General features: G+C 59.3%; 2 protein-coding genes across 4 annotated transcripts; both read left to right on the top strand.

Moving 5' to 3' along the window:
• Positions 1–1,207: 1,207 nt before the first annotated feature.
• NLRX1 (NLR family member X1) lies at positions 1,208–9,025 on the top strand. 3 transcript variants are annotated; one of them, XM_065652172.1, is made up of 10 exons: positions 1,290–1,380; positions 1,965–2,091; positions 3,114–3,241; positions 3,442–3,502; positions 3,926–4,023; positions 4,223–4,839; positions 5,307–6,721; positions 7,577–7,663; positions 7,768–8,019; positions 8,165–9,025. In XM_065652172.1, the coding sequence occupies exons 2-10, from the start codon at positions 2,039–2,041 to the stop codon at positions 8,481–8,483; spliced, it is 3,030 nt and encodes a 1,009-aa protein (XP_065508244.1). In that variant the 5' UTR covers positions 1,290–1,380; positions 1,965–2,038; the 3' UTR covers positions 8,484–9,025. The 3 variants fall into 3 exon arrangements, with proteins under 3 accessions (XP_065508245.1, XP_065508244.1, XP_065508246.1); XM_065652173.1 differs by lacking the exon at positions 1,965–2,091 and having other exon boundaries at positions 1,208–1,380; XM_065652174.1 differs by lacking the exon at positions 8,165–9,025 and having other exon boundaries at positions 7,584–7,663; positions 7,768–7,855.
• NHERF4 (NHERF family PDZ scaffold protein 4) lies at positions 8,587–12,682 on the top strand. Its single transcript, XM_065652175.1, is given in 10 exon segments — positions 8,587–8,629; positions 9,983–10,010; positions 10,328–10,392; positions 10,596–10,807; positions 10,963–11,149; positions 11,237–11,373; positions 11,449–11,653; positions 11,842–12,038; positions 12,214–12,384; positions 12,638–12,682. Coding segments are annotated over 10 exon segments (1,290 nt in total).
• The last annotated feature ends 1,220 nt before the right edge of the window (positions 12,683–13,902 follow it).

Genomic DNA, 13,902 nt, shown 5'->3' with positions numbered 1-13,902 from the left:
GCCTGGCGGGAACCAGGCAGAGTGGAGCTGAGCCCCTGGGCTCTGGGAGCAGCACAGCGTTGCTGGCAGGGTCCTGATGGCTCTCTGGGCTGTGCTGCACGCGCAGGTAAGTGCCCTGCAGGGACAGGGTGCCAGGTCCCAGCTTGCTGCTGGTGTTCGCCGGTGTCTGGAGACCCCCAGAAGCTGTTGAGCAGGCAGAAATGTTGCAGCTTATTTCAGTCTTTCTGAGATGCCAGCTGTACTTGTTGGATTTCACACATCAATAAAACTTATATTTATAGTGTACTGCCTGGATGCCTCCCCTCCCTGTGCAGACAAAGAGCATGCGTGCAACGGGACATGTGCGTGCCTGGGTACACCAACAAGCATCCCTGCCTCCACCGACAGGCATCCCTGCTTCAGGGTGTGAAAGCGGGTGTTGGGGGGCAGCACACAGGCAGGTGGCTATGCATATTACAGGGGACAGGTGCTGAGTGTGTTGAAGTGCGTGCAGGGACATGCGTGCCCCTGTGGGTTCTGTGCAGGTCTTTGGGGTGCAAGTGTGGTCTCTGGGATTACCCTGTGCCCTGGCAGCCCTGGCTCAGCACTGGCTGGGGTGGGCTGGCACTTTCCGGGACAGCCCCCAGGGACTGAGCAGAGTCCACGCAGCCACACAGACACCACTGGCTCTGGTTTCAGCACCGTCTAACTGCGTTGCCAGAGCAGATCTGCAAGCCACAAGAGGGTATGTATATATATGCGTTCGTGTGCGTGGCCATGTGCGTGCTACACAGCCAGGCAGTGCTGGGCTGCCCTGCCAGCACGGCTTCCTCCAGGCTCTTTTCCCGGTGGAGCTGCCGTTGTCCCGCTCCCTGCACTGTGCTCTGTGTGAGGTGGCGGCAGCCGAGCACAGAGGGATTTCACTCTGGAGCAGTCCTTGTCTGTGCGGGCTCTTGTTGCACAGCCGGGCAGCAGCTGGGGATGCAGAACCACCAGATGTGTCTGGAGGAAATGTCCCCTTGCAGCCCTGCTGGTGAGACCCCAAGACCTTCCCCATACTGTGTGTGTCCCTGTGTTTGGGGGTGTTTTTCCTTGCTGTTGTGCCTGCCAGCCCCTGTGTTGAGTCCCCCTCTGATGTGCCCCAAAGAGGGGCCGTGGCTGTTCTCCCCACCCGGTTTGGTGGAGATTGCAGCCGTTGTGCGCAGGGCGCGCTGGGACAGGACGGCGTTGCAGGAAGTTACGGCTGCAAAACAGCCGCCTCCGGAGAGGAGCTTTTACCCGTGACAGGGATGGAAGGAGGCAGCTGAGCACCACCGAGCTCTCCTGCACAGACTCGGCGCCTGGCAGCACAAGCACAGGGAGCCGTGGGCTCACCCTCCTTGGCAAGGAGTCCTGCTGGAGGTAACCCCGCTGCTTTCGGCACAGCCATCGCTCTCGCCTTGCTCAGCGCTAGCCTCACCATTGCCCTGGGCTCCAGGTTCCCGCACCACCAGTGCCTCGGGCACCGTGCTGTGCCGTGTCCCTTCGTGCCGTGCGGTGTGTGTCCCTTCGGACATGGACGCGGAAGATGGGGGGCGGAGGCGGTGACCAGAGAGCAAGGGTGTGTGGGCCAGGCATGCAGCAGGGGTCCCTGAAGGGGGACCCCAGCAGGCGTCAGCACAGGGCCCTCTGCTTGGCGACATGCCCTGGGTGGCAGAGGGTGCTGTGACCTGGGCACGGGACGCATCGGGGTTCGCTTGCTGCAAAGGCCTCGAGGCCAGGACACCCAGGTTCAAGGTCAGCTCCACTGTCCTCCACCCCTGTGCCTTAGTTTCTCCATCTGGATAACAGGATGAGGGACTGCAAAAAGCCCGGGCTGTGGGAGGTGTGAGCAAGCCATCACCCTGCTCGTCCTCTGGTGGGGCAGGCTAAGTGCAGAGAGAGTTGCATACTGTCCCTTCCTGGATGCTGGGGATTGCTTACACCCTACTGCTTCTGTGCCTCAGTTTCTCGGGATGTTGGGGGCGGTGAGCCCAACCCGTGTTCCTGAAGGATCACCCTGCTGAGCTGGGGTGGGAGGATGAATCATCTCCGGCACAGCCAGTTCTACCAGACTGGACCATATTGGGGCAGGTAAGGCTGGGCAGCACTCTGCTGCGCCACATCCCCGGGGATCAGAGCTGCCGACCCCGTCCTGCTCCATCCCGCAGAGCCGAGCCCATGCAGGACAGCTGCCTGAGCACCCCAGAGCTGCTGAGCCTCTTGTCCGCCTCTGGAGATGGGCACTTTGCCTGGGAAAAATCACCCTGTGCCGGGCTGGACCCAGTGCAGCCCCGAGGGATGAGCTGAGTGCCTGCTGGGGGACAGCAGTGCTTGTCAGGGGTGGCTGCCCCGGGACAGACCAGTGTCAGGCTGGGAGAAGGCAGTATACAAGTGGACATGGGATCACCTTTATTTTCTGCCTTTCCTAAGCCCCTCCCTGCTGTCTTTCCTCTCCCAGCTCCAGCTCCTGGTTTTACAGGTTTTCATTGCAGTTTGGGGACGGCAGTTGATTTGTTCTAATAGAAAGCCCTAAAATGTCAAGACCTCAAGCCTGGGAGGAGGAAGCCTGCCCTTGCCCCAGTCCTTTTGCTCTCTCGGTTATCACAGTTGTCATAGCTGTACTGTTACAGCCGAGTCTAGGCTAGTGAGTTTTGGCTGCTAACAAGGGAGACCGTCCCCTGCCCCTTGTGCCCCCAGTGAATGAGGTGGCTGGTCCCAACCGAGACACTGGGAGGTGGTTTGGGGGGCCGGTTTTGGGGGGCAGGCAGGCTTGCCTAGGAGGGTCAGTACCTCCTTGGGGCTCTGCTCTGCTGCCCTCTTGGCTGCAACCTCCCGGCAGTGGCCAGGTAGGTCTGTGAAGGGTGCTGGATGGGGAGTCTGAGCTGGGACGTGCTTCTGCCATCTCAGCTCTGCTCCAGCCACCCTGCCAGCCAGGGCACCACTGCTTCCCATGGCCAGTGGCTTTGTGGGGTCACATGTGGGACTGGGTCATTCCTGATCTAGGCATCCCTGGGCTGGGGTAGGTAGAGCCTAAGGCTGCAAAGCTAGGCTGGGGCATGGAACCAGCAGGTCCAGGCACCCAGTCTGCCTTAGGGGTGTCCCCTCTCTTTCAGGAAAAGGATGTCATGGGCCATGCAATGCCAGAGCTGCCTGCCCTGGAGCAGCTGGACGCAGCTGCACCGATCCCTGCCAGGGAGCAGGGGGACCCGGAGTGTGTATCTGTGTGCTGCTTCAGCGACAGGTGAGCTGGGCTCTGTGCCTGTGGGATTGTGACTCTGAATCTGCCTTGTCCCTGGTGCACATCCCTCCTGAGTTGCACAGTGAAGCCTGTGCAGTCTGTGGGTCACCCCTGCCAGATGCGAAGCCAGAGAGCTTGGTGGTGTTAGCTCTGCTGGGCCAGAGAAGACCAACCCTGACCATATGAATTCTTCTTCTTGCCAGGTACTGCAGGCAGCTACTTCCTCAGGAAGATCCTTCGCACAAGCAGCATCTCCCTCTCCAGGTACAGTGCCATACAGATGGGGCCTGGCCCATTCTGCCCCGTGGCTGTTCGCCACGGGACCCGGGCAGCTGAGCTGACTGCCTTGGGACCACCAGGGCTCTGTGGGCAGACACACTGCTTTCCCTCCACCTAGAAAACAACCTAGACCCAGCTCCCTGCCTACTCTGAATCCAGCCCAACTTCTCCGCTTCACCACGGGCTTGCTGGGGATGTACGGCACACGGCTTGCTGACCTCCCTTCAGTTCTCAGCCATTGCCCTTGCCCCAGCCCTGCACTCTCCCTTGCTGTGGGGGAAGGAAGGGGTGAGCTGGCTCTACTCAGCGCTTCCCATGGCACTCACTTGTATCTGCCCACCCTGCCCCAGGCAGGGCTTGGAGCTGCTGGCCCCTGTCCTCCTTGTGACGCTCTTCCTCCTCTTGCAGGGGCTGTGTTCACTACCAGGGGGGGTCCCAGGAACACTCTGTCCAGCCCAGATCCTCTCGCCATGGCTTGTCCCAGCTGAGGAACGTGGCCTCTTCTGGTAAGCTTGCAGCCCTGTGCCGAAGCGGATGGAGGGTCCTACATGGCGGGCTGAGGGCAGCTGCTGTTCTGGGCTTAGGGTTAGCAAGAACTAGATCCTGTCCTCCTTTCTGCAGCCACCTCACTGCAGTGGCTTGGAGCATGTAACTGCCGCAGTCCCCTGCCAGTGAGGTCTTTTTCCATCACCTTCTGCTTCCCAGATGCCATCAAGAAACACCAGAAGAGCCTGTCTGCATGGTTCAGCCACCAGCCCAATGAAGAGAGGCAGTTCGGCCCTTCCTTCTCGCTGAACGCCGTCCACGTGGACCCAGTGATCCGGGAGAGCTCCCTGGAGGAGATCCTGAAGCCCTCACCTGACCTAACCATCCACAATCAGCTCCAGCAGCCTTGCAGCCAGGTTATCAGTCTCCAGAAACTTTTCGACGTAGATGCCTGTGGACGGCAAGTGAAGAACGTGGTGCTGTATGGCACTGTGGGCACGGGGAAGAGCACTCTCATCAAGAAGATGGTGGTGGACTGGTGCCACGGTCGCCTACCCCGCTTTGAGCTGGTGATACCCTTCTCCTGCGAGGACCTGTCCCATAGTCATGCCCCCATCTCCCTGCGGCGCCTCATAACTAAGAAGTACCAGCACCTCCGGGATGTGGTACCGATGCTGGGCACTTCCAACCTGAAGGTGCTTTTCATCCTCAATGGCCTGGAGCGCCTCAACTTGAACTTCAGTCTGGCTGGTACGGAGCTGTGCTGTGACCCCAATGAGCCTGTGCCTCCCTCTGCCATCGTGGTCAACCTGCTGCGAAAATACCTCCTGCCAGAGGTCAGTGTCTCCCTCCAGCTCCTTCATGCTGGAGAAAGGCTGGGGGTGAGCCCTGGCGCAATGCAGGCATGGCCATTGTGCTAATTGCTTGTAGTCCAGTTTGGCCGTGAGTGAACAGGCAGCCTCCACCTCTGGAGGGACTCACCAAGGTGGCCTCATGTCAGTGTTACTGGTTTGTCTCTGTGGTGTCTTTGGGGAATCCTGGTAAGGCAAAGACAGCAGTCTGCTAGGCTGTGATCTTCCAGACATGATATATGTCTAGTAGGGGATGGGCACAGCTCTTCTGTCCTCTCTGTCTGGGCCAGATTTGAATCAACACCCTTTGGGCAGCGGCTTCTTGAACCCCAGCCTCTGGGTGGTGGGATCCCTGTGCACCTGTATGTGGGTTATGCACTTGGGGCCCTGCTGAACTTAGCTCAAAGCCACAGAGGGAGCAACTCCAAACTCACCCAGCCCTCTGCTTCCAGGCCAGCATCATTGCCACCACGCGCCCATCAGCAGTGCGCCGGATCCCTGGCAAGTACGTGGGCCGCTATGCCGAGATCTGTGGCTTCTCTGACACCAACCTACAGAAGCTGTACTTCCAGATGCGTCTCAGCCAGCCTGGCTGCGGTGGAGAGAACAGTGTGGGTAGCAGCTCAAGCGAACAGGAAAACTTGGTGGAGATGTTGTCGAGGAACTTGGAGCGCCACAACCAAATAGCGGCTGCCTGCTTCTTGCCTTCTTACTGCTGGCTGGTGTGCACCACATTGCACTTCCTCTACTTCACCAGGACGGTGCCTCCCAGCCAGACCCTGACCGGCATCTACACCAGCTTCCTGAGGCTCAACTTCAGCGGGGAGGTGCTGGACAGCACTGACTCCACCAACATCTCCATGATGAAGTATGTGGCCAAGACAGTGGGCAAGCTGGCCTACGAAGGGGTGATGTCCCGCAAGACCTGCTTCTCAGAGGACGACCTGCAGCAGTGCTTTGAGGTGAAGATGAAGACTGAAAGTGAGCTCAACCTCCTGGAGGTCTTTCGCAGTGATGTCTTCCGCTTCTTCCTCACTCCATGCGTGCAGCCAGGCAAAGAGCACACCTTCGTCTTCACCATCCCTGCTATGCAGGAGTACCTGGCAGCCCTGTATGTGGTGCTGGGTGAGAAGAAGACCTTGGCACAGAGGGTGGGGAAAGAGCTGTCAGAGGTCATTGGGAAGGTGAGTGAAGATGTCGCTGTCATTCTGAGTATCATCTCCAAGGTCCTGCCCTTGCGCTTCCTGCCAGTGCTCTTCAACCTGCTCAAAATCTTTCCTCGCTACTTTTCCCGGCTGAGTGGTAGGGACCGGGATGCTATTGCCCACACCATGGCAGAGGAGATGTTCAAAGAGGAGGACTACTACAATGATGATGTCTTGGATCAGATCAATTTCAGCATCCTGGGCGTGGAGGGCCCCATGCGCCACCCTGATGAGGCCCCTGATGATGAGGTCTTTGAGCTCTTCCCCATCTTCATGGGTGGGATACTGTCTCGCCGTAACCGCGCCATCCTGGAGCAGCTGGGATGCTCCATCAAGAACTTGGCAGCCTTTGAGATTGCCAAGGCCATGAAGAAGACAGTCATCAGGAAGAGCCGCAAGGGGCTGCCCCCCTCTGAGCTGATGGACTACCTCTTCTTCCTGCATGAATTCCAGAACAAGCGTTTCACAGCTGAGGCCATCCGCTCCCTCCGGACTGTCAACCTCTCATCTGTCAAGATGACCCCTCTCAAGTGCTCTGTCCTGGCATCTGTCATGGGCACAACATGCCATGAGGTGGAGGAGCTCAACCTGACCTCCTGCAACCTTGACACAAGCAGCTTGAGGATCCTCTTCCCTGTCTTGCTGCGATGCAAAGCTCTCCAGTGAGTATCACTTTCTTCTGCCATTGGGCAGTGCTCAAAAATTGATACCTCTCTCACCTCTGCCCATCACAGGGAAACACTAAGGGCCTGAGTGTGGCAAAGGAAAGCAAGGGCATACATGCCCTTGTTTATCTCCAGTGCAGACCTAGGGGACTACAGCTTCCAACATGCAACATTCCTTGAGCAGCCCTGCTAGGGCACTGCATGCTGGGATTTGCATTCCCAACACACCCTCCCATAGGACTCTTCGGGCAGCTCTCTGCAGCTGGTACCACAGGCTGGGCTGCCATCTCCCCTGGCAGACCCAGGTCCTCCATTGCTTGGCACCCAGAGCCACCCAGCATCCCCTTGTAGCTATCTCTGCTGCTGCTAACTCTGTGTAGGAGATAGGCAGCCCAAGGGTGGGAGTCTGGACTGTGCAAAGGGCTGGGTTCCATTCCAGTCCATTTGTGGAACTGCAATCTTCCTGTTGCCCAGCGGGTGGCGAGCCTGCTCAGCAGAGATGGATTCAGCTGTGCAGCGGGGCTGTGCAGCCTTTCTTTCGTCCAAATGCTCAGGAGGGCTTGGTGGGCTCCTGATCACTCCTCCTCAGACCTTCACCCACCCACTGTGGTCCCTGCACCTCCTTCCCCTCCCTGGCTCCTACTGGCAATGGCTCTGCTGGCTGATGCTACCCAAGCTCTGGTGCAGTTTCACTGTGGTTCCTTTTGGAGAGGAAGCCTTGCGTGGCCTTATCTGGGGAACCCAGGGAAGATGGTGATGGTGAGGGCCAGGGAAAATGGAGAAGGCAGGGTTGCCAGCCCTACAGGTAAAGCCATTTCAGTCCTGCCACCCCCATGTCTCACTCTGCATCAGTCTGCAGCTCAACGGCCTGGGCTCTGACGCCTGCAGGGAAATCCGTGACCTGCTTCTGCATGACAAGTGTATGGTGAGCAGCCTGCGGTGAGTATTGCCTCTGTCCTTGCGTTAAACTGCCTCTGCTGCCTACCACGTGCCCTGGCCCCCCTGCCCAGCCTTGGCGTTGTCCTGAGCTCCTGTGTCCACAGGTTGGCAAATAATCCAGTGGGCGAGCAGGGGGCACAATACCTGGCTGAGGCTCTGGCAGGCAACCGCTCGCTGACTCATTTGTCCCTGCTGCACACCGCGCTGGGGGACCGGGGTGCCGAAATCATTGCTCAACACCTGGCCAAGAACCAGCACCTCCAGGAGCTCAACCTGGGCTACAACTCCCTGATGGACACAGCTGCCCTGCACGTGGTGGAGGTGGCCAAAAAGCATGCAACGCTGGACAAAGTGCAGTGAGTTCACTCTGCCCAATCTGTTCCCTCTTGCAGGCGATGCCTCTGACCAGGTGTCCCTCCCCATGGCAGTGAGAGGGAAGTCCCTCTCTGCCTCTGCATCCTGTCCCCAGCCTTCACGATGTCTCCTGTTCCTTTTCTGCAGTTTGTACTTCAACGACATCAGTGAGGATGGCAAGCGGGCACTTCACAGCCTGCGCATGGACCGGGACGGCGTCAGAGCACTGGTCTTCCTTACAGCAGGCACCGATGTCTCTGACTACTGGTCCAACATCCTGAACATTGTGCAGAAGAACCTGCCTTTCTGGGATCGTGAGCGGGTTCGGCAGCACCTTGTCCTCATCCTGCAGGACCTGGAGAGCAGCCGGAGACAGACTGCCAACCCCTGGAGGAAAGCCAAATTCCTACGAGTCGAGAGTGAGGTCAAGAAGATGCTAGGGAAACTGCAGCATGGGACCCTCTAACCTGCTGTCTGTGCACCTGGCCAGGGGGGGAGCAGAGCTGCTGGGGAGAAAACAATAGAGTGTGCCCCAGCAGCACATCCCCTGTGCCCTTATCTGCCTGGAGATGCCTAACGATTGAGTGCTACCAAAGTGGGCAAAGGTGCTGGGTATGTGGGGCTCAGCCCTCATCTGCAGGCAAGGCTGAAGTGTGGGAGAACTGTACAGAGACCAGGCAAGGAGCAAATGGGACTTGTTCTTCTGGGTTTGTAGAGACCCAACCCCTGCACACTGGCCATGCTGGCCCAGCCATGAGCCACAGCAGTAGCAGAGGGGCAGGACTCAGACGTGCTTGTGAAACCTTTCGTAGCATTAAAGTGCACCGCTTTGTTTCCACTGAAGCGCACTGGTGTCAAGACACAATCTCCTCTCCGGGCCCATCTTGGAGGGAGGAATGTGGAGGCACTTGGTGCAGCCGTCCCTCCAGCAGTTGGAGTGGAGGACTCTGGCCCTTCCCCATCTCACAGGGCTAGGATGGGGCAGCCCGGTTTTGCTCCAGCCCATGCCAGACCAGTCAATCTTCCCCACCATGGGCTGCCCTTAGGGGCAGCTGAAAGTTGGGACACCAGGATCTGTTCCCAGGCTGGGTGTCCCAGGGTGCTGGTCCCTGCTCCCAGCTCTGCTGGGCAAGGGCTGGCAGTGTCCCAGAGCTGGGAGGGCAGGGAAGACATTGGGGCTGTTTAACCATTAAACCTGGGGCGTCTTGGAAGAGGCGGGGACACTGGCTTCCCTGCCACTTCACCCTGTACCTTGCTCCCTTTCGCATTCCCTGCAGCCATGAAGCAAACAAAAGGTATGTGCCAGGGCAGTGGGGTTTTGTCCTGTGAGGACCCTTCCCCACACACATGGTCCAGGACCTGCTTCTGCACAGAGCAAGGCAATGTCCAATCCCAGGCCACAGAAAGGAGCTAGAAGAGGCATCCAGGACAATGCAGATGGACATTGTGGGGGTGCTTGGCAGGAATTCCTTCTCCTTGGTTTTGGGGCTCCTTGTGCTGGAAGAGGTGGCAAGGGGTTTTATGGGGAGGTGTACAGGGGAAGGCTCTGCCCCCATCTCCTGGCTCCAGCCAGCTCTCTGGGGCCCTGGTGATCCTTCTTATCCCTCACTCAAAAGCCCCAGGACTAACCTCCATCTGCATACCACTGCCTGGCCCTACTTTGCCCTTGGTGCTGCAGGACCCCACTGGGCTGGGCAGCGGGTGCTTGTTGGATCCAAGCAGCGAGTGTCCTGCTGCTTTGAAATGCAAGAGGACACTGGTGTCAGGACCGGGCTCTGAGCTGTTCCTGGCCATGGGCTGTAGCTGCGGGACAGAGGGGCCAGGGGAGCTGCATGGACTTGGCAAAGTCATTTCACCTGGCGTGGCATGCTCAGCCTGCGAATGGACAAGCCCCGAGTGCTCAAGAGCATCGGGTCTGCTCCCAGCCTGCCGCCGCCTGCGCTGACCTCTCCTCTCACTCTGCAGGGCTCGAGGGTGACAAGAAGTCCATCATGTAAGTGCTGAGCTCCCCCTGGCTGGGGGCTCGTGGCCCCAAAACTGGGCTGTGCTGGGGCACATCCTCAGCTGAGGTGGTGTGGGTTGCGGCTGTCAATCCCAGCTGCGTCCTGCAGGAAGGTCTTCCCTGAGTTGTTAGTTCAGGACAGATGTGGGGGACAGTTCAAGGGAGAGATCTCGTCCTGGCTTTCCCCAGGGAAGAGGAGACACCGGAGCTGTGGCCCTGGTTGGGCTTCTCACAGAAGGGCTGGGGAGGGTGGGAGGAAAGCCATGCTGCTGCACTAACGTGCTCTCTCCTGCCCTTTATCATTTCAGAAAATTTGAATTTAACCCCAAAGATGGGATAGACAACCCTGCCTTGTCACTGTCTGAGGACACGGGTAAATACCCACATCACCCCAGGGTGTCCCCGTGTCAGCATGGGGTTCTAACAGCAGGGCGTCACTGGGGTCCTGGGCTCTCTCATGGTGAGGAGGTGAACACGTAAGGCACAGGGGATGGGGAGATCACAGCCCAGGATGGGGTAGAGAACCCGCGTTAGGATCCCTGCAGGAACTTGCTCATGGGCTTGTGCCCCATGCAGATGGCGAGGGTGTGGGGGAGCCCCGCTTCTACCTCCTGAGCAAGGACAGCACAGAGACCTTTGGCTTCTGCCTCCGCGAGGAACTGGGCTGCCAGGGCCACATTATCCGGCAGGTCGAACTGGGGGGGCTGGCTCAGCGAAGGGGGCTGCAGGATGGAGACCGGCTCCTCCAGGTCAACGGCCACTTTGTGGACGACGTGGACCACCACAGGGTAATCTGGGAGCACCCTGAGGCTGTGGGAATGCCCAGGTCCTCCCCAGCTGGGGGCACAGAGGGTGCGAGACCCTGCTGCCCTCGGGGCTTTGATCCCACAGGCTGTGGCTGGAGGGGCTCCCTGCCCAGGGTTCACAGCCTGAGTCCTTCCAGGTGGTGCATAGAATCAAGGCCAGTGGGAACCAGGTCCTGCTGGCGGTGCTGGACGGCAACTCCTACGAAGCAGCCAAAGCCCTGGGCAGGGACCTGTCCCAGATGCTGCCGACTGATGTCCGCCCACGCCTCTGCCACATCACACGGGACAAAAGCGGTTTTGGTTTCAGTGTGTCAGGTCCAGAAGGTAAAGCAGGCAGTGGAATGCTGGTGCTGTGAGCTTCCCCGACACAGTACCATGCTCTCCCCAGGCTGCTTCTTCCCCATCCTGCAGGTGTGAGGGGCACCTTCCAGCTGTCGGTGCGGCAGGACGGGCCGGCGGCGAGAGCAGGAGTGCCACCAGGCTCCTGGCTCCTGGAACTGAACGGGGCCAGCGTGAAGAACTACTCAAACACGCAGCTTGCTCGAAAGGTGTGTGGTCCTGGCACATATGGGTGGGGGACCAGGGCCAGCAACATCGCTGAGTGCCCTGCGTTTTCTCTCCAGCTTAAGCGGAGCGGCAGCAAGGTGACGCTGTTGGTGGCATCCAGTGCTGTGGAGGAGTTTTACCGCCTGCATGGCCTGAGGGTCACAGCTACCTTGGCAGACACCTCCTGGCTTCCCTTCAAGGTCCGGGAGCTGCACATGGTGAAGGGTCCAGCTGGCTACGGGTTTCTGCTCAAAGAGGATGACTGCAGCTCGGGGGCCACAGGTAAGGGGACCGAGAGGGGCAGTCTGTACCTCAGCAAGGCATGTCTGAGGGTTGGGAATAGCTGCAAGCCCTGTGCCCACAGCGGGACCCTGCTCCCACCTGCACACAGGGGTCAGCGCTGCCAGTTCCCATCTGGCTGAATGCCCCTGTGAGCATCTCCCCACCTTCCCTCTGTCCCGCTGTGGCAGGCCAGTTCCTGTGGGACGTGGATGACGGGCTGCCAGCCGAGCAGGCAGGGATGAAGGAAGGGGACCGTCTCCTGGCTGTGAATGGTGAGAGCATCGAGGGGCTGGACCACCAGCAGACAGTGCTCAGGATCCGTGCTCGTGATGACCAGGTGACCCTGCTGGTTATCGACCCTGCTGGTGATGAGTTCTACCAGTCGGTAGGTTTTGGGGACCAAGCATGGTCCTGCCCTGGCTGGGGAGCCCTGGGGTGCTGCAAGACTGGATGATGGGACAGATGCCTTGCCTCCAGGACTGCACAACGAGGTCCTCAAGGGACCTGCCTTGCCGTGGAGGGCCAGGAGCTGTACAGCTGCCCCTCTTCTGCTCTTCCAGATTGGGCTGTCCCCTCTGCTGTTCTTTGAGGAAAATGACCCTGCCTCAGGTTCCCGCACACCCTCTCTGCCCTCTCCCAGTGGTTCCCCCGGACTCTGTCCTATTGAGGTGGGACCAAAGGGACCTGTCTCCTGGCTGATGTCTGCTGCCAACAGTATAGAGATCACACAGGTAACCCCTCTTGCCAGGCCCTCGTGGCAGTGCTGCTCACAGCCCAGAGCTGCTCTGAGTCCGGGCACCCTCCTGTCCTGCCAGTCCTAATATTTTCCTGGCACTTGTGATGCTGGAAAGAGGGGGCTGTGTGGTCCCCTGGCCATAGGGGCCAGGCAGAAAGACCCCTCCAACCTGCCCATGGGACAAAGGTGGACTGTGGTGGGGTGGGTGGATGTGTGCTTCCCACAATGTCCCCACTCTGTCCCTGCAGAGCTCACGCCAGGTGGAGCAGAGGAGGCTGCACCAGGCATTCTAGCAGCCCAGGCGTGTCCTGCCTCCGGCCAGGCTCCCCCCCATAGTGCCTCGACCCAGGCCACATCAGCCCATCGTGCCCCCCACCTGGCTCCCTGGAGAGCACAGTGCTGCCCAGCATGGCCTTTGCACACACAGCTGCTGTGTCTCCATGCCCACGGCGGGGCTTATGGCATCACACCTCCAAGAGAGTCATCTCCACTGACCGAGGCTGGCTCCAAGCTTTTATTAACTATGGTGGTGGCTTCTAACCTGAAGGCAGATCTGTGTCTTTGCTCGCCCAGCTGCCTCTGTTGGTATGTAGGGACATTGCACTGAAGCCCTTGCCCAGCTCCAGGCTCTGGGAGATGTCAGGAGAGCCAAGGCACTGCTCTCCACACCATGACCCGGAGAAGGGGGAGCCTGAGGCTTGGCTCAGCCCAGGGCTGGCCTTAGAGCTGCTGCGTGAAGGGCAAAGGGAGCAGCAGAGGCCAACAGAGTGCTGGGGAAACCCCCCACCTCTCAGCCTGTTGGCTCAGGTCTGCACCTGCACGGATATCTCACTTGTGTTCCTCCTCTTATCCTCTCTGTGAACCCGGGGACAGTGAGTTTCTGCTTCCTATCATAGCACTGTTCCCGTGTCACCCACCCGGGGTGCGATTAAAGGACAAATCCACACTGTTGTTGGTGCGGGTGATGTTATGGAGAGGACCGTGACTCAGCAGTGCATCCCAGAGCTCTGCAGCTGAGCGATGGTCCTGTCGCTCTCTGCTAGTGCCTGGGTGGCAGTCTCCTGGGTCTGCTGGCTCTCCCAGAGCCCCATGGCTGTCAGGTGCTGGGACAGATGCAGGGGACTCTGAGCACACGGGCACAGGAGCCTGGCACTGTGTGCCCCTGCCCAATCCCCCTCATCCCTGGAGTGGCAGAGGGCTCTGGGACAGGGGCAGGATCACAGCATCGCCTGTACAGTCAGCATCTCCCAAGGTTGGGGATGACCCTAGGAACAGGGTCAGACTTTGTCCTTCAGCTGCTGCTGTGCTGACAGCACAGGATGAATGACTCCCATCTCCCTGCGCTCCACCCGAAATGCACTTTGCTACCCTAGAGCAAACTCCATCCCCACCCACCGGAGTGGGGCAGGCATGCTGGGGAGCCCTACCAAGCTGTTCCTGCAGGCTCCCCTTGCAGGGTGACGCATCAGAAGCAATGGTGCGTGCACCCTGTCCCTGCTTGGCAGGGCTGTGA

The sequence above is a fragment of the Caloenas nicobarica genome, chromosome 26, assembly GCF_036013445.1.
Source record: "Caloenas nicobarica isolate bCalNic1 chromosome 26, bCalNic1.hap1, whole genome shotgun sequence".
In the NCBI taxonomy this organism is placed as follows: domain Eukaryota; kingdom Metazoa; phylum Chordata; class Aves; order Columbiformes; family Columbidae; genus Caloenas; species Caloenas nicobarica.
Note: the sequence above shows the minus strand (reverse complement) of the source record. Positions and strands in the feature narration are given on the sequence as shown.